The sequence below is a fragment of the Ostrea edulis genome, chromosome 4, assembly GCF_947568905.1.
Source record: "Ostrea edulis chromosome 4, xbOstEdul1.1, whole genome shotgun sequence".
Taxonomy (NCBI): Eukaryota; Metazoa; Mollusca; class Bivalvia; order Ostreida; family Ostreidae; genus Ostrea; species Ostrea edulis.
Window position 1 is genome coordinate 14,298,517 of NC_079167.1, and position 19,839 is coordinate 14,318,355.

Genomic DNA, 19,839 nt, shown 5'->3' on the forward strand with positions numbered 1-19,839 from the left:
GAGAGAGAGAGAGAGAGAGGGGGGGGGGATTAAAAATGACGTATAGCCCGTTTTGGCAGGATATGGCTGTAAAACGTTACGATATTGCAATATTATACAAATCTTTACTTGTATTCGATAATATTGATATCTATATGAACAATCTTGATTTATATTCGATAATCTTGTTATTTATATGCGATAAATCTTGATTATATCTGATAATTTTGGTATTTATACTCAATAAACTTTGATTTCTATTCGATAATCTTGTTATTCACTTTCGATAAAGCTTGATTTATATTCGTGTTTACAAAATGAGTGTTTACAATTATATACAAATTACAACTACTCAGATTACCCTCAGGCGTCCATTGCTTTTTATGCACAATACTGAGAAATCCGAGAGGTATTCCATAATTAAATTTGAAATATGTAAGAATATTTATTTAACCGTATAGCTACTCGTCAATACATCCATTTTATCTGTTAGATGGATACATTTTCATTAAATATTTAATAAATATTAGTGTTGAATACAAATTCTTGAAATGCTCTTACTGGACCGTCGATATTTAAAAGAAAATTATACCAGTATAAATAAAATTCATATATATGCCTTTCAGTTAATGAAATCTTACAATGAAATATACATACACCAGACAACTAAACATAACTTACATGAGTGGAATATGAAAAGCAACCCCACCGCAAAGTAAGGAATGAGACTAGCCATGGCCAACTTGTTGAAACAATACAGAGTACTGCTTTTATATATGACCCTTTATAGAAAAATAGTATCAATTAGAAGTGTGCCACTTCAGATACTCTACGGCTCTCTGGGTGATCCCAGGCCGTGATTTCTGGGGTCTTTTGACGCCCTAGAATCAGGTCAAAGTCCAATACTATATCTAAAGCAGTTCAATTTACTTTCAGACCACATTCTAATTCAGTTTATGAACAACTTGGGTCCAAGATGGATCGGGGAAGGAAGTGTCGCTGGGTGTAGGAACTCTCTCTCTCTCTCTCTCTCTCTCTCTCTCTCGCCGACCAAACCTATTAAGTGAGAACGTCCTCAAAAGGTGTAGAAGAGAATACACACATATAATATTCTAAAGGCAAAAAAGTAGTTAGGTATATATAGCTATAGGAATACCTATAAAAGTTTATCTAATACTCCCTTTCGAATTATGAAAATCGTGTTATTAGTTAAGGACATGTCCTCACACCACTTGTCCTCACTAAGCTAATATTTTGTATCTACATCTTTCATATGCTATAGGTCACATTTATGAGGACGTAATCGTGAGGATATTTTTTTGTCCTCATAGTGCAATTCTGTCCTCACAACTCCTGTCCATTGGTTGAAATTTGTTCTCACTTTAAACGTTTTACTGCCCCCCCCCCCCCTCTCTTAAGTACACTTAAAAATCACGATGTTGATAGTTTTCAATCTAGAAGTTTAGTTCCATAACACCCCCTTATTTGTGGGAAACGTGAAGACGATGTAGAGGCAAATTTTGACTCACATAGAATAATGACCGGGGGTCATTTTTCGACGTCGAAAAGTGACCCCCGGTCATTATTCTATGGGAGTCAAAATTTGCCTCTACATCGGCGCCCCCCCCCCCCTAATTTGTTTCAATAGTTTAGAAAAATGTAAACGATAAACTTCCACTCTCGGAGAAACGAATGCCAAAATCTGTTGATATATATATTGAATTACGTTTATTTTAAGAAGTACATTTTTACCAAAATTAATTTCACCTCATTAAAATGACAGAAAATAGTAAAAATGACATCTAGGAGACACATTTCAGGCCTTATAAAATCTGTAAAATCCACGAGAACACGTTTCATGAGAGAGAGAGAGAGAGAGAGAGAGAGAGAGAGAGAGAGAGAGAGAGAGAGAGAGAGAGAGAGAGAGAGAGAGAGAGAGTTCCGGAAATATTGGATTGATTCCGAGTCTGAATTTAGTACAATTAAATACACTTCTGGTTTTGAGATTCAGAATCAAACTCGAAGAGCGAAATTGAAGACTGCAGTGGAAAGTTGAACACGCAGCATCATTAGTTCAGGAATGAGATTACATTACAGACATACTGCACTATGTATTGACAGACACAATGCTCTTTTTACCATAGTGAGTCGCAGACGTCAAACTTCGGAGCAGAGGCCAGTGTAGCTTTTAACTGTTACATGTAAAGTGAACGTTTACAACGCTTGATACATGTACAAAAAACCCCAAAAAACAAACCAACCAACCTTAAAGGAGGTAAAGTTAGATCATGGTTCACGACAGTAAACTGGAGAAGAGCAATAAGCAACTAAGACTGAGGAGTGGTCACGGAAGGAACGTCAGTGTAGTGAGGGAGGTGTACAGGAGAGAGGATGTCCCTTGTCAGAGCCAACTCTGTCTTAGTGACTGTCAAAACGCCACAGGTCTGTAAAACCAGGCAGGGACATATCAAATATGCATATTATAAAATTCATCTCTAATTGTATACAATGAAATATTTGTCCATCAAATATCCAATGTTTGGACTATAGTCCATGCAGAGGCTAAGTTAAAAAAACCAAACATGTAGATAAATAATATTTAAAACATGGTCCTTAGTAAAAGTTCAACAAAACACATCTTGCCCCTGGCTTCAATCAATATATGTATAATATTGATGGCTGCATTTTGTTGCAGTACACAACAAAATGAAAAAGTTTCGAGATATAAAGATTATTAATATTAGTTTTTAAATTTTCATTTTAATAGAGGGCAAAGCCCTCTCACTTTGGGCTGTGAGAGTGGAGCTCTCCCTATAGGTAACACATATATACATGTTTAAAACGAAAATATAGAAAACTAATGAAAAATTAAACCATACCTATGGAACTTGAAAATGTTGGTCCCAATGGCATCGATTCGAATACTAGCGCGTGGACATGTATTTCTCCATTTTGAATCTCATGTACCCAAGTTCACGTCATTCTGAGATGTTACATAAAATCCATTTAAAAGCATGTAAATAGTATTTTCTTAATCATATAGGCCCTAATATGTTGACGGTGCTACCGTTTGAATGAGCGCAGCTTCATGTATGTACATAGTTTGTAATGTTCATGCTTTGATCAGGTTCAATTTAAGCAATATCTATTTGCCAAATACTCATTACATGAATTTTCTCCAAGGGTTTTATATTAAAAATCATTAAAACATGTATTATACATGAATGTGACATGAATGTGATTGAAATATTTTTATTCTATAGATCTATATACATTTTATTTCTGCTGCCTTCACTGTGACTTGCTTAACCTTTGATGCACGACTTGTTCTGAACTGTATGTTCTCAGCTTCTAAATTCCTTTTTTCTACTCTCAATCTTTTCAAGATCTAATTGTATGATAAAAATGCCCAAACTTTTCAAGTTTGTAAAACTATGTTTAAACAGCACTGCCTTTGAACACAAAACACATTTCAATATATAATGAAAATTTAAAAATAGATCGATAAATTCAACTATCGGATCGGGCATGTATATGCCCCCCCCCCCCCCCTTGCAAACCTATCTAATTAAAAAAAAAAATGAAATTCATATGATAATCCCCTTGTAGCAATTGTATGTTCCAAAAGAGAAAATTAGATCAATTTTCATAATATTGTACATAATCCTAGTTGTAACACAATGATGAAATATTTCAGCATTCACATACAGTGTATAATCATTGAATAAAATTGCAACATCATTGATTTCAGCCCCTCTCCTGGAATGTTGTTGTTGTGAGGATACATTAATTAAGATTAATTCACAAAACTATAATTAATTATTTTTCAGTCGTTAATAGCAAGTGGCATAGTTGGTTATCATGAAGGAGGGGGGGGGGGGGGGGGGGTGTCATCGTGGTTTGCATTACCGGACATATTAAAAGGAAATGGATTGAAGCACTTATTATTTTTAGTCGCGGGAAAAAACTCAAAGATTTTTAAAACATGTTTTCAATCCGACTGAATTCTATCGACTTTTTGTAATTTTAAAATAGCACTAATTCAGTACTTGTGATCCCAGTTAAGGGGGGGGGTGTGTGCAGCCGGCGCCCCTCCCCCTAAAATTTTCAAATTTAAGGTAAATCGTGGTATCTTGTTTAGAAAAATGTACTAAACGATAAAAGAAGCAATAATTTCTTCCACTCCCGGAGAAATGAATGACAAAATCTTTTGATATTTTGAATTACTTTATTGGGAGAACTTAATTTTTTTCAAAATCCCCTTAAATTTGCGTAATTTTATTAATTTCACCTTATAAAAAATGATAGAAAATAGTACAAATGACTAAATAGGAAACATATTTCATGCTCTATAAAATCTGTAAAATCCAGGAGCCTCCAGGCGACCCCCAGACCCCCTGTCTCAGAAGTGGTGCCCCCCGTAACCGCAATTCCTGGATCCGCCCCTGGATCCCTCACATATTCTAACAATTTTTAAGAAGTCAGTCTCCCTTTTTTCTTGTTAGAATAATAAATTCCTATTGAGAATTTAGTATTTTAATCGATTACGTCCCGGTAGTATGACTTTTAACAAGTACGTATTTAGATCCGCCACTGCCTGTCTTATTGTGACGTATGTCAAAACGTAGACATGACGTCACACATCATCTTAGCCTGCCTTTCATAAACATTGCACTTCGTTAAACATTTCACCTAATGGTGCACTAAATTTTGGAGCTAGGAGGCCACAAGATTAGGATGATAATCCACGTAAGTTCACAATCATATTCCAAGGTGTGACTTTGTGAGATCTCAGCCATTTTTGACAAGGGACTTCTGGGATTGGCGTCAAAAAATTTTCCTTGTTAGAGGTTGAGATTTAGCTCGGATTATTTCCCACGCTCTAGTCATTAGAGCTCGCAGTACGAGCCAGCGCTTCACGCTGGCTCGCTGTGCTCACTATAATCACTCCTGCTCTCGAGTAACGCAATTGTACCTTGTCTCCTCCTATGTTTATGAATTTGCTAGACACCGACGCTGAATATGATGTCACAATGCACTGTTTACATCAGTTGCATATAGTTTCCCGCGTTCAATGAGTAGGCGGATCAAAAATGTCTAAAGTTAGAATACTTTGATTGAGCTCTGTCCTCACACGTTAGGTTCTGCCTTCGGGATATTTTTTGTCCTGTTATGGATCTACATACTAATGCTAATACTTTTTGCTTCGCCCTCAAACACAGTCACACCGTAAAGCATATTACATTTATTATATTTCAGAGATTCAATCATGCTGATATTAACAATAGGAAATCTGAAACAACTTGCTGTAAAAATAAATTGTGCAAAAAATAAAAACTTTGATGCAACCTAGCTAGCTCACGTGGTCTGGACCGGTAATAGGTCATTTTGGCCTCATGATCAACCTGTCCCCAAGTCATTCTGTCCCTTAGTTGTTCAGTCCCCAGTTGATCCAGCCCTAGTCAATCCAGCCCATAGGTTTTAAAAAGATTTAATCTACATGATCTATGGCCCATAGACAGATTGAAAATAAAAATGATAATTGAAAATAAATTAAATAAAACTCATATGAATATTTATGAAACCCTTTCTCCCAAACCTTGAAAATATTTGAGAATTATGAAGAAAATCCCATTATTCTAAAAACAATGATTATTTACTACACTAAAATTATCCCAAGTAAAATTTTGTAGGACATATTTTATCAACGATATTAACTGTGGCCTGAATGACTTTGGGCTGGATCGACTGGGGACGGACTGACCTTGGGGTCGGATTGACCGACGTTTTTTTTTCTTTGATTTAGTAATCAGAAAATGATATAGCAGACTCCTTAGAAAGTGTTGGGTTATTGTTAGATATGCAGTTAGATAAATTAAATATCAATAATAAACATTGTTCAGAATCATAGCAATGACATACACATATTCCATCCTCCATCATTTGTCATGACACGTACAGGTACATGTTTGACTGCTGAATTGATTTACATATAATTTTATAAATGTTATTGAAAGGTGATGGTGGAATGGGATTGCTGCCAGCAGATATCAACCATTACCTTGTCCCAGACTGTCGAGTAGCCAGAGAATTCCTGGAAGTCTTGGAGAACCCAGTAGTAACCGGGATCATATTCCTTCAAACAGTGGTTCATTCTGTAAGTTAGTAGTACTTTGTGAGTTAAATGCAAAACTGTAGCTTTCTGGGTAAAAATATTGATACAGATCAAAGAGCTAAGGATTCATTCATTATAAAAACCTTTCAATTTACAGCATAAGTAACTTTTTCTGTGTACAATTTAGGGTTTATGTATTACTACATTGTTGCCTCAAAATGTTCATTCAAAATATTCCCAACATATTTGTCAATAAAGTTGCCTGTTTATGTAGGCATGCTACAGATAAAGTTGTGATGTAAATTGAATTTTTTAAAATAGAAAAATGGTACTCATACATATGTTACACCTATACAATATCTTACAAATCAATATTCAATGTTCCTCCATTGCAGAAGAGCGGGTATATCAGAGATTATGTGATAACAGTTTATGTCTATTAATTATGTGTAACCTAAACTAGTGTGTAATCTGAACTAGTAACCCTAAATGGATGCAATAATTCCTTATAGTCAAATTCAAACAAAGCATTGATCCAAATCAAAAACTTTTATGTATTTACTAATACATTAAAGTTTATCAAATACCTGTTGAATTTTTATGATTGTCTAAAATTTAGGCACTGCAGGAGGAGTGGGAGAATATTGATATTGTGCACTCTTTCTGTAATGAACAGTGTGTTATAAATATGTAATATCTATTGTGATGTAATATTCATTACTTAGAACAAAACATGGGAATTTATAAAAGGAAACATGGAAATTTAAGAGTTCCAGGGGAGGTTTGTTGTAATCATGGTAAGTATTGTACCATAGTATTATAATGAGTGCAACTGATACTCGCAGGTTCAGCATGAAGGAAGTAGGCGTTTATACAACAGATTGAGAAATCTTGTTAAAGACAAACGAAAAGCCTCCATCATATTCCACAATGAATTCCAAAAGTATGCATACTGTGAGAGAGACCAAGGAGAAACACTGGCTGACTGGCAGACAAGGTTGTTTTTCTTTTGTCATTTATATCTCAAATTAGGTAATGCATATATATACAATATTCAGGGGAACTTTATTTTTCCTGTAGAAATTAGCAAGGAAAATCGGAATCTTGGAATTAATTTTGTATATACATAAATACAGTTAATTATTGAATTATTGCCACTCGATTTGCAATTTTTACTATACTGCCACATTTTGTCAGGAACATTTTTCCTCTTATATAGATCTCTTGTTATAACTCCAAATTCGCATACCACCTTTTACCTCCCTGATTTCAAAACAAACGTCCATATTAGAGTTCTCAATAAATTAAACCATTTGATTGTGCAAAATACAAACAGTATTGACCTCTTTGAATATCAGAGTGATGAGAGGCTCAGGAAGTAACTACATTCTTGTTCACAAGACTTTTATCATTCTGATACAAGTTTTTTCCCCAATACACAAAGATGTAAATGGACATCGTCATACCAAAAACCAAATATACATGATGTCTCATTTGATTCACTTTTACCACAAGTCAACAGACAATACGGTCTACATCATATTCGCACACAACTTTACTCCATTCCATTGAAAGTTTTGAATAGGTTATTTGAATTAACCAATTATCCATACTTGGATTTTTCAACACCCAAATACAGACTGAAATATGTAATTATGGAAGTTGCCCATCACAGACTCTTTAAACCAGTGCAAGTTACAGACAATAATCCTTCCAAATCACACCATCTGTCCCCTAAAACTAAGGAAAAGATGCTGTCATCATAAGCAACATTTTTCGTCATAAAAAAGTTCAATCTTGTATTCCATCATACTTCAAGTTCAAACCTACTCTCTGTATTTCCTACAAATATACTTCTGCTATTGCATCCAAACGTTATAATTGCAAACAAATGTTGCAGTGCCTAGATATAGACCATCTTATAAAAAATCCACCGACATGTTCTTTTTCTTTCAACTATAGTCCAGCTGGACATGCCATTACTGGTCATGTTGATATTGTTGATCTGAAGTCACTTATTCTAAAAGATCCAAAATTCAAAGAGTCCAAGTCTTTCCACTGGCAACAGAACTTCATTTCTATTATGAATTCTGTTGATTTTCCCAAACAATGGGTGAAATATGAAGAAGAACTTGACACTTTATCAGAATGGATAAAAAATATTAGAGAAATATTGAAATCATGTATTAGACACATTAAAACAAAAGAGTATATACATCTATCCTTCTGTGTTTAGTAGATCAGAGGTGATAAAAGAATTAGATAGCATGAGCAGATCAAAGATCTAATTTTAATTAGATTGGCTACACAAGGAATATGAATTGGTTCCACCTGACAAAGCTTATAAAAACATTGTCTTTGTTTGTAAGGCTTATTATTGCAACTGTATTTTAAATGACCTTGGCTTTAATTCCACATTTGGTAATCCAACTTATACTTCAAGTTCCCTTTCCAATGATGAAATTCTTCAAAATCCAAGTAATTAAAGTTGCCTTTCCAAAGATGAAATTCTTCAAAATCTTGTATAAGTTTTAAACACATTTGATAACCCAGTAAATGGAACGAATGAATATGAATCACCATACCTATACAGGCTTTTAAAACTTCAGAAAAACCTTACAAACAGAGATACATTGCAGGATCCAGTAAATGTTCTACCAAGCACCTTCTGTACTCCTCACAAAAATATTAACTGCTGTGAATGAGAAGCTTCAGACATATTGTGCCTCAGCATATGCAAGAAGTGGTGTAAATCAAATTTGGATTCTCAAAAAATTCCAAAGTACTTTTACTAAATTTGAAATCACAAAACTTTTCTCAAATCAACAGCCTCAAAATGTATGACTTTTCAACACATTACCTAACCATTCCTCATAATAGATTAAAGACCAGACTTTTTGATATAATTGGCAGCTGTGTTATAAATCAAAATGGAACATGGAAATATTTCTATCTTGTGCCAAATCATCCAAAAAAATACTTTCTTCAACACCTCTCTGATTCTATGCAGAAGTACTTTGAAGTTGATATTAAAAAGATGCCTGGTGTTCCTCTTTGACACAATACTTATGTAGTCTTTGGTGATGAGGTCTTCCAAAAGTCTGTTGGAATTCCCATGGGCACAAATTGTGCTCCATTATTAGCTGACCAGTTTTTGTATTCACATGAGGTAGAATTTATTCTAAAGCTTCTAAATGAGATGAAAAAATCTCTTGTTGTGACCTTCAACTGGGGATTTAGATATATTGACAATGTTTTATCTATTAACAATACTCATTTTCATTCATATGTGGATTCAATATATCCCACTGAACTTAGAATAAGGGACACCACAGAGTCTTCCATATCTGCTTCATATTTGGATATCTTATTGAACACAGATGTCAATTGCAAACTAAACAACACTACTTTATGACAAACAAGATGGCCTCAGCTTCTCCATCATCAACTTCCCATATTTGTGGAGCAATATTCCATTATTACCTGGATATGGTGTTTATGTCTCTCAACTGATTTGATATGCGTGAGCATGTTCTTTGTATGATCAGTTTTTAAATTGAGACAGGTTACTGACAAATAAATTGATGTTACAAGGGTTTCAGCAGTCTCATTTAACGTCAGCATTTCGCAAATTCTATGGTCATTATATTGATTTAATTTGCAAGTACAAGCTATGACTGGGTTGAATGCTGTCTGAAGTATTTCATAGCAATATTTAGGCTATTCTTTACATGTTGATTTTGACTATGGATTACTCCATTTACCTGATCAACATATAGGGCTCACACTTGACTATGGGTTACTCTGTTCACCTGGTTAAGATACAGGGCTCACAGCTGGTGTGATCGGTCAACAGGGGGTGCTTACTCTTCTTAGGCACCTGATCCCATCTCTGGTATGTCCAGGGGTCCATGTTTGCCCATCTCTTAATTTTGTATTCTTTATATGATTTATGAGATTGATCACTGTTATCTTCTCTTGTTCATATACCATTATGAGAAAAAATGAAATAGTCAAAAGAAATATTTTAATGCATGTTTAATATGAAATACTGATGAAATTTTTTATTCAATAACAGATGGATTTTATTATAGAACAAAATATTTTACCTGTACAGTACTAAATATCACAAATGTATTTCAAGGTATTCAATAAATTCATGGGAAATAAATAATGAACATGCATGTATGATCAAATTGCCCATTGATATTCTTTATATTTATTGATGCCACATTTGCCAAGTTACATAAGGCTGTGGTTTAACAAGAAGAAACTGTATCCATTGTGATGAACAAATTGAATGTTCTTGAAAATTATTATCACTGACACTGGAAATTCACAGAATTAAAGTCATGTGAAATATTTATAACAATTAAAAACCTTCATCTATACTTGTTAAGGTTTGTAACCACTGAGACTTTAGATGTCAAAAGAAGGATGGCTGCTATATCAATTGATGTTCTAGTACCTGTGATTGGTTTATATCAATTGTTGTTCTAGTACCTGTGATTGGTTTATATCAATTGATGTTCTAGTCCCTGTGATTGATTTGTTTGAATTGATGTTCTAGTACCTGTGATTGGTTTATATTAAATGATGTTCTAGTACATGTGATTGGTTTGTTTTAATTGATGTTCTAGTACCTGTGATTGGTTTATATTAAATTATGTTTTAGTACCTGTGATTGATTTCTGATTCTCTATCAACAGAAGTACATACACAGCAGCTGAGTGGTTTTACCATCACCTGGCTGGCCAGAAACCCATCATCATGGTCACTCTGAATAAAAAGGTATGTTATGTCATTTGTGAATGAATTCTCCAGCGAATGGCCTTCTGTAATATGTTTTCATTTTCAAACTTTGAAGTAGCACAATCACATTATGGTAGCGAAATGACAAGGGATCATAAAATGCTGAGAATATGTAGGACATCAAGGATAATGAATTATGTGTAATTTGTACGTTTATCTTTATATTACTTTTATAGTATTCTAGTGTTTTTTCATAGACTTAGACTTTTTTTTCCCTTATGTTTTACATGTATCACTTTAGCTCTTTGGAAATTAGATCACATTCATTGATGAGATAGTTCAAGTAAATGTCAAGTTCTAAAGTTTTCAAAAGTCTTTGGATACTTGAACTTTGAAGTTACATGTACATCAACATCTATGTTGAAATACAGCTCTCTGGACTTCGTTCTAAGTGCTTAATGATTAGAACTTGACACTTTACAAATTATATGCTTATTTAATGAGTTAATAAAAGGCTGAAGTTTCACAGGATTATGTGAAGATTTCCTGGATTAAAATGGACCTTTGAACCATTAAATATTAACTACAGTTAATCGGTAGTATAAACTTTTGCATATTTTGTAGTTCAGGTCTGATTCTAGGTGTGGTAGGTCAGGGTTTTTGGTGTCATTCATATCTAATGTTTAAATTCTGCATTAGTTAGGTATTCTGTTATGTCAAAACCCACTTCATATCTTGTCCAATCACTTGTTTGACATTTATCTATTATTCTATTATTCAATCTGAGGGTAAAAGACTAGCAAGTCAGAGGGGGGAGATGGAGAGAGAGAGAGAGAGAGAGAGAGAGAGAGAGAGAGAGAGAGAGATGCTACCATTCTCCACTTCCTGGTCCTCCTGTCCAACAATATGTTATAACTTCATGTGTGGCTTTCCAATAGCTTAGGTCTTATGAGTCATTGATTACATTTTTATGCCCCTGAGATCGGGGGGGGGGGGGGGGGGGGGGGGGGGGGGGGGGGGATATTGTTTTTGTCCTGTCTGTCATTCTGTCTGAAGCTTTAACCTTGCTAATAACTTTTGAGCAGTAAGTGCTAGAGCTTTGATATTTCACATGATTATTCCTTGTGACAAGACCTTTCCATGGGTACTAAACCTTTTGACCTTGACATTTAATTTTTTTTTTACATTGGTCATAACTTCTAAATGGTAAATATTAGAGCTTTCATATTGCACTTGAGCATTTCTTGTGACAAGATTTTTCTACTGGCACCAAGATATTTGTCCTTGTGACCTTGGCCATCTTCGGAATTGGCCATTATCAGGGGCATTTGTGTTTCACAAACACATCTTGTTTTCAATTAAGCTTTTGCAGTATGTGAAGAATTGTTTTCTTGAAAATTCTTGTACAGGTCTATTATTCTTGGTTTCATTTCATTTTGGTTTATAATATTTTGGAAATATTTGATTTTCAGAGTTTATATTAGAGAACTTAATAGAAATAGTGGAAATCTAATATAAAGCTTCTGAAAGTGAAGTATGTCAATTCAATGAGTGCTAACCACAGCACTGATCTACTACACTAGTGATAACGGAGCAACAGGTGCTGATCGGTTAACTTGAGTTTTGTGTTGATGGTAGATATGCTGCATCCCATTAGCAGTACTGGTACTTATACGTTACATCCATTAGCAGTACTGGAACATGGACTTGAGCTCAGAGTACACGGGTACAGTGTATATGGTGATATCTTTACTACTAGGCTAAAATTAGAGACTCAGACTTTTTGGTCAATCATCATTCTCAACTGATGATGAATGTAATTTTTGGCCGGGTGGGACAACGTGCAAACGGCTTATAGAATGGTGAATGGCGGGCAGGCGTCCCTGTAATAGGGTACCTACTTTGTGTAATCAACTCCTCTCACAGCTCTAACTTGACATTCCTCAAACTTTGTACAGTTGTTATGGATACATGGAAGATGTGCATGTGCCTTTTTGAAAGTGATCATATATTTTTCCAAAAATTTACATTTAGTTGAACTTAATCATTTTTAAAGTATTTTTTGAATAGACGGTAACTATTTTGTGTAATCAACTCTTCTTACACCTCTAACTTGACATTCCTCAAACTTTGTACAGTTGTTATGGATACATTGAAGATGTGCATGTGCCTTTTTGAAAGTGATCATACATTTTTCGAAAAGTTTACATGTACTTGAACTTAGTCATTTTCTGATCAAAATTTGTCCGTTGTCTGTCTATGTCGGCGGCGTTGGTGTCATTGTAAACTTTTCACATTTTCATCTTCTCCAGAACCACTGGGTCAATTTCAACCAAACTTAGCACAAAGCATCCTTGGATGAAGGGCTTTCAAGTTTGTTCAAATGAAGGGCCATGTCCCCCTCAAAGGGGAGATAATCACAAAAATGCAAAATTAAGAACCACTGGGCCAGAGGGGCTGACATTTACATGAAAGCTTCCTGACATAGTGCAGATTCAAGTTTGTTCAAATCATGGCCCCCAGAGGTAGGTTGGGGCCACAACAGGGGATCAAAGTTTTACATAGAATTATATAAGAAAAATCTTTAAAAATCTTCTCAAGAACCAATTAGCCAGAAAAGCTGACATTTACATGAAAGCTTCCTGACATAGTGCAAATTCAAATTTGTTCAAATCATGGCCTCCGGGGGTAGGCTGGGGCAACAATAGGGGATCAAAGTTTTACATAGAAATATATAGGGAAAATCTTTAAAAATCTTCTCGAGAACAAATGGGCCAAAGAAGTTGACATTTACATAAAAGCTTTCTGACATAGTGCAGATTCAAGTTTCTAAAAATGATGGCCTCCAGGGGTAGGTTGGGGCCACAATGCAAATATATATGGAAAGTCTTCAGATAGGGGCCAAGGTGACTCAGGTGAGCGGTGTGGCCCATGGGCCTCTTGTTTAAGGATGTCATGAATAGACAGTACCTATTTTTATAACTCAGCTCCACTTACAGCATTTATTTTACATCCTTCAGACCTTGTACAGCTGTTATGGAAGCATTGAAGATGTGCATGCATCATTTTGGAAGTGATCGGACATTCTTTGAAAATTTTTAATGTACATGATCTAGTTGAACTTTGTCATTTTAGCTCACCTTAGCTGCAAGCTCAAGTGAGCATTTCTGATCGCCTGTTGTCCGTTGTCTGTCTGTCTGTCTGTAAACTTTTTACATTTTTGACTTCTTTTCCAGAACCACTGGGCCAATTTCAACCAAACTTGGCCAAAAGCATCCTTGGGTGAAGGGCTTTCAAGTTTTTTCAAATGAAGGGCCATGCCCCTTTCAAAGGGAAGATAATCACAAAAATGCAAAATTAGGGTGGGGTCATTTAAAAATCTTCTCAAGAACCACTGAACCAGAAGAGCTAAAATTTATATGAAAGCTTCCTGACATAGTGCAGATTCAAGTTTTTAAAATCATTACCCCTGGGGGTAGGATGGAGCCACAAGAGGGGATCTAAGTTTTACATACAAATTTATAGGGAAAATCTTCTCAAGAACCACTGGGCTAGGATAGTACAAATTTACATGAAAGCTTCCTTACATCATGCATATTCAAGTTTGTTAAAATCATGGCCCCCGGGGGTAGGATGGGGCCACAATAGGGGATCATAGTTTTACATGCGAATATATAGGTAAAATCTTTGAAAATCTTCTCAAAAACCACTGGTTTAGGAAAGTACGAATTTACATGAAAGCTTCCTGACATAGTGCAGATTTAAGTTTGTTAAAATCATGACCCCTGGGGGTAGGTTGGGGCCACAATAGGGGATCAAAGTTTTACATAACTAATAGATAGAGAAAAATCATTTAAAAATCTTCTCCTCAAGAACCAACGGGCCAGAAAAGTTTACATTTACATGAAAGGTTTCTAAGTGCAGATTCAAGTTTGTTAAAATCATGCCCCACAGGGGTAGGATGGGGCCCTCAACAGGAGATCAAAGTTTTACATACAAATATATAGAGAAAATCTTCAAAAATCTTCTTCTCAAGAACCAATAAGCAAAAGAAATTTACATTTACATGAAAGCTTTCTGACATCGAGCAGATTCAAGTTTGTTAAAATCATAGCCCCTGGAAGTAAGTTGGGGCCACAGTAGGGATCAAAGTTGTGCATGCGAATATATAGGGAAAATCTTTAAATATGGGCCAAGGTGACTCAGGTGAGCGATGAGGCCCATGGGCCTCTTGTTATGATGCCCGCATACGAACAAAGGTGACCCAGGTGAACATTATGTTCCATGAATCTTTAAAAAAGATTTGTAGAATGATATATACATCTTGTTACATGATCAGAGATTTAAGCATTATATTTTAGCTCATCTGATCTCTATTAGCTCAAGGGAGCTTTTCCGATCACTGTTTGTTAGGTGTCTGTCCATCTGTCTGTAAATTTTACACATTTTTGACATCTTCATAAAAACCACAGGGTCAATTTTAACCAGACTTGCCATAAGGCATCCTTTGGTAAAGGAGATTCAAAACTTTTCAGTTGAAGGGTCACTCCCTTTTCGCAGGGGAGATAATTAAGAAATAGTGAAAATATGGTGGCATCTTTTTCAAAAATTGTCTTCTACACATACCACTGGACAAGGAAGGACTTATATGAAAACACCCTTAATGAATGTAAATTAAAAATTGTTCAAATCATAGCTCCCAGGGGTAGGGTGAGGCCACAATTGGGGATTAATGGGGACAAATAGAAAATATCTTTAAAAATCTCCTTCTCTAGAACAACAAGGTTAAGACTATTCATATCACAATGCAATCACCTTCAGGTAGTGTCAATTCAAGTTTGTTCAAATCATAGCTCCAGGTGTGAGGTGGGGTCACAATAGGGGTCAAAATTTTATATAGGAGTATAGGGAAAACACTTCAAAAATCTTTTTCTCAAGAGCAACAATGCCATGATTAGTCATACATTGTATGTTATGTCTATGTCTTATTTAATTGAGTTTTGTTTTGTATATGAAACATGTTTATGCTTGGTGTTTTGTTTTTGTGTCATTCTATTATTATGTCACAATGGAAAGCTTTATCATGTTATTGCTCCTTTAACTGCCTCCAACATCAGTGCATCAGCCAATCAAAATGTAGATTATGATGCAGTAGCATTAGAATAAAGCATCTTCATGTTATGTCAAGTTTGTTTCAATTGGGCTAGGTTGGGGTCATATTGTGGGGACAACAAAATGTTTTGTGGGATGAAAGAGGGTGCAAATTAAAAAAAAAAATTCTGATGGAAAACAGCAGCGCCAAAGTGACTCTTGTGAGTGTTGTAGCCCATGGATTTCTTTGGAAAAATGTAACAAGTAGCCTAGCCAATATTCTAGTTAAAGAACCTTAATTTATCTTGTAGCAGAGTGATATACTTAAGTCCCTTAAATACAAAATATGCAAATTTTAAAAAACATTTGGTAAGAGAAAAAACTTCCTAGACTTCAAAGCTTCTTATTAGGAATTGGGAGGGGCAACATACATACTTCTCTGTACCTTTTGAAGTGGGAAAGTTTCCCCCTTTCTTAATCCAAGTCTTTAGAACCATTAATACATTTTTTCTCCAAATATATTCCTTAGCAAACATGTGACAAAAGCCTGCATTTAATAAAGATGTAATATATGGATGGTTTTGAATGACTTTTTTTACAGGCTATAGAGGCATATGGAAACAAGACACAGAATGTGTTTGTCTTATCGCTGGAGGATTATCTGAGAAAATTCTGGCAGTCTCATATACCAGAGGTCATGGAGCTGTATGAGTCATTGACTGCATCATTGGAAACAAAGGTCAAAGGTTAGTTGCCAGGAGAAGATCATGTCATGATGTAGAAAAGTGTTTAGCTCTAATCTCTGAATCATATCCAAGGCTTTGTTCTTTAAGAACTGTTAATTTTTTTTATGTTAGTTTAATTAAACTTCTCCATCAAAGCCACTTGAAAGTTGTTCAATTTGCAATAGATATTGAAAGTGATACAAGTTTCTCCGTGCCATCTGATGAAATGAGAGATCAAATATAAATTATATTGCAGCTGCTTTGTATGTCGATGAAGTGCAAAGTTTTCATTTGTGATGCCATAATAGAATGTAAACCTTTCATGACATATTTGATCTTATTACATTTACATATTTTGATATTTTCCCTATAGATTCTATAGAGAGTACTATAAGTGTTTGAGGACTACCATATTATAAATCATATGTGGCATCACATCTGATCACATAACTCAGGGATTAATTGTGATGTTGTATTTTTACAATATGTAAACGAATGTGCAGTTCTAGAATTAGAAGTGCATGGAATTTGAAAAATATGTAATAAAAAGGTTATTGACTAAATACCAGGAAATATGCCTACCCTCAGTCATTGCATGGAAATGGACCCCACAAGCTAAAATTATTCACCCTATGACCTCGGATGGATTTTCAGTCAATTTGAATAACCTATTCTAAAAAAGCGGGATACCAAGAGTCACTAGTCTTTCATTTGTGTCCATCAAACCTGCATTAAGGTTCCAAAATTTAAAGACAGACTTGTTATCGCCAAATGATGATCTCTAAATCTTGTGGTTGAGATGAAAGATATTTCTCATTAACATTTTGATGCAACATTTTTCTAATCACAGCCCATTGGACAAGAGCAAGGTCATAATAGAGAACCAAAGTTTAAATTATTTTTATATCTTCTAAAAAAATATATGCTTCCATTTAACCAAATTTTAAATACTTAATTACCTTGTAGTATATAGACCCAATTTTTTTAAATTCACGACTCAAAAATCCAGGACAGCTAGTTCACAATAGGACTAAAAAATATTACCTTTGGAATCTTATAATTTTTCTTCATATAGTGTTCATAAATCATGATAAACCAAAGATTAGAAGAGTTAAGAATTAGTTACTGTATATTTCAGGGAAGGACTACAAGGGCTATCTCCCAATGGACATCCTAGAGGCTGGTGTAAAGTCAGGGCGGTTTGTCCAGGGTCATATCAACGTGAACAGGAGCAATGCAGGACTAGAAGCGTTTGTCAAACAGAAAAGGTAAACAGAAATTCTGTGACTGAATACATGTGCCATAATTGAATTATTGAAGTTTATGCACACATGTGTTTGTAATGTCTACATGCTCGGGTACTTTATGTTATGTATCTACATTTAAGAATAAATTTCATTTTTGAAAATACATGAGGATATGAACTGTGATGTTACATGCTAGTATACTTCATGATGCACGTTAGCACTTCATGACAAGTATGCCGGCATGAAGCGCTGCAGTTCATACCCTTATGTATTTTCAAAAATGAAAATTATACTTAAGTTTCCCAAACCGAGTTTGGAAACTTATTGTTTTTGCTTGGTTCTTTTTATTCTTCTGCTTTCTGTTCTTCTTTCTCATGCCTAAAAATGTCCACAACCATTTTCCATAACCCATTGATGAAAGTATCAAATACTCAAGGATATGATAGGCCATTGCATCTAGTTTTGCAAAAAAAAAATTTTGTTTCAGATTGAAAGGGTACTTTTTGGGGGGATCAAATGGAGCCCACCCCCATTTGATCCCCCCAAATCTATGGGGAAACAATTATTTTCTAAATTCAACAGGTATAACTTGACAAATATGTTAGATACAGCCCTGGGGTCTTCAGAAATGAGAAGAGAATGACAGGGCCTACAAACTAGTATCAAGGTCAAGGGACTCCAGTGACCTTGACCTCTGACTATTAATATAAAAACTGGTATAACTCTAGAACCAGGACTAATAGTGACATAGGATCTTAAGAAAGGATGATGGGACCTACAAATTAGTATCAAGGTCAAGTGACTTCAGTGACCTTGACCTCTGACCTTAAACAAAATATCTGGTATAACTTTAGAACTGGGATTGATAAAGACATGGAATCATCAGAAATGAGAAGAGGGTACAAACTAGTATTAAGGTCAAATGACTCCTGTGACTTGACCATGATCATAAAAACTTGTATTGCTTTAGAACCAGGACTGATAGAGAAATGGAGTCTTCAGAAATGATAAAAGGATATTGTGACTTACAAATTAGTATCACCAGTGACCTTTGACCTCTATCATAAAATCTCATATTACTTTAGAGCGGAGACTAATAATCCTTTTTTCAGATGTGATAAAAGGATGTTGTGACCTACAAAGTAGTATCAAGGTCAAGTGACTCCATTGACTCTTACTCTTATAATAATAAAAATGTAAATAAACATATTATTCTTCAATGGTTGACAGGCATGTTTTACACTTTATTTTCATGTCTCTTGCTGGAATGGATTTCGTGCAAGGGAGTTATTAATGTGTGGGAAAACAGTAGTACTCAGAAAAAGCCCACTTTTATACAACCAGGACATCATTTCCGAGAATGTTTAATCGACAGATTATAATCGTATCTTGTTTGATTTTATAGTTACATTTTACTTTTATTTCTGTTAGAATTTCCAGCCATTAAAATAGACACTGGTACATTTATCTAGATTCATATGCGCATTGTTCACAACTACTCATTCATGAGGAAATGGCTATCATTACTATCATTACAATTTGTAAAGATATCAAAAGCAAAAACAATAGAAATGTAAATATTTACAAATGTCTTTGCTATCAGGTCTTCAAAGATTGATGATGCCGATAGAGATATCCTGATACATGGAATGTCCTGCAGAAACCGAGCTGTCCATGGCGACTTGGTTGTCGTGGAGATGTTACCAAGGTCAGAGTGGAAAGGAAGGTCAAGTGTCATCAAGGAAAACCAGGAAGGTCAATACCCATGAAATACAAGTATATTTTAAAGTAGCCTCAGGTAAATTTAATTGATCCATGAATTCACTGAGTACAAGTATATTTCAAATAGGTCAAATAATTTGATCCATGAAATCACTATATACAAGCATATTTCAAAGTAGGTCAGTTGAATTAATTCATGAAATCACTA

The 19,839-nt window shown here is 34.9% G+C and overlaps 2 protein-coding genes across 3 annotated transcripts in view; one reads left to right on the plus strand and one right to left on the minus strand.

Annotated features, from left to right (window-relative positions):
* Positions 1–731, minus strand: part of LOC125660671 (uncharacterized) — a 174,793-nt gene extending 174,062 nt beyond the window's left edge. Inside the window, exon 1 of one of the 2 annotated variants that reach the window (XM_056161979.1) lies at positions 661–731. In XM_056161979.1, coding sequence (XP_056017954.1) covers positions 661–715 — 55 coding nt within the window. In that variant the 5' untranslated portion in view covers positions 716–731. The remainder of the gene's footprint in view (positions 1–660) is intronic. The other variant, XM_056161981.1, reaches the window with a different exon arrangement.
* Positions 732–1,969: 1,238 nt separating this feature from the next.
* The window catches only part of LOC125671761 (DIS3-like exonuclease 1), a 35,402-nt gene continuing 17,532 nt past the window's right edge, over positions 1,970–19,839 (plus strand). The window contains exons 1-7 of the mRNA XM_048907642.2: positions 1,970–2,421; positions 5,997–6,136; positions 6,940–7,091; positions 10,804–10,885; positions 16,539–16,683; positions 17,801–17,930; positions 19,513–19,664. Coding sequence (XP_048763599.2) covers positions 2,268–2,421; positions 5,997–6,136; positions 6,940–7,091; positions 10,804–10,885; positions 16,539–16,683; positions 17,801–17,930; positions 19,513–19,664 — 955 coding nt within the window. The 5' untranslated portion in view covers positions 1,970–2,267. The remainder of the gene's footprint in view (positions 2,422–5,996; positions 6,137–6,939; positions 7,092–10,803; positions 10,886–16,538; positions 16,684–17,800; positions 17,931–19,512; positions 19,665–19,839) is intronic.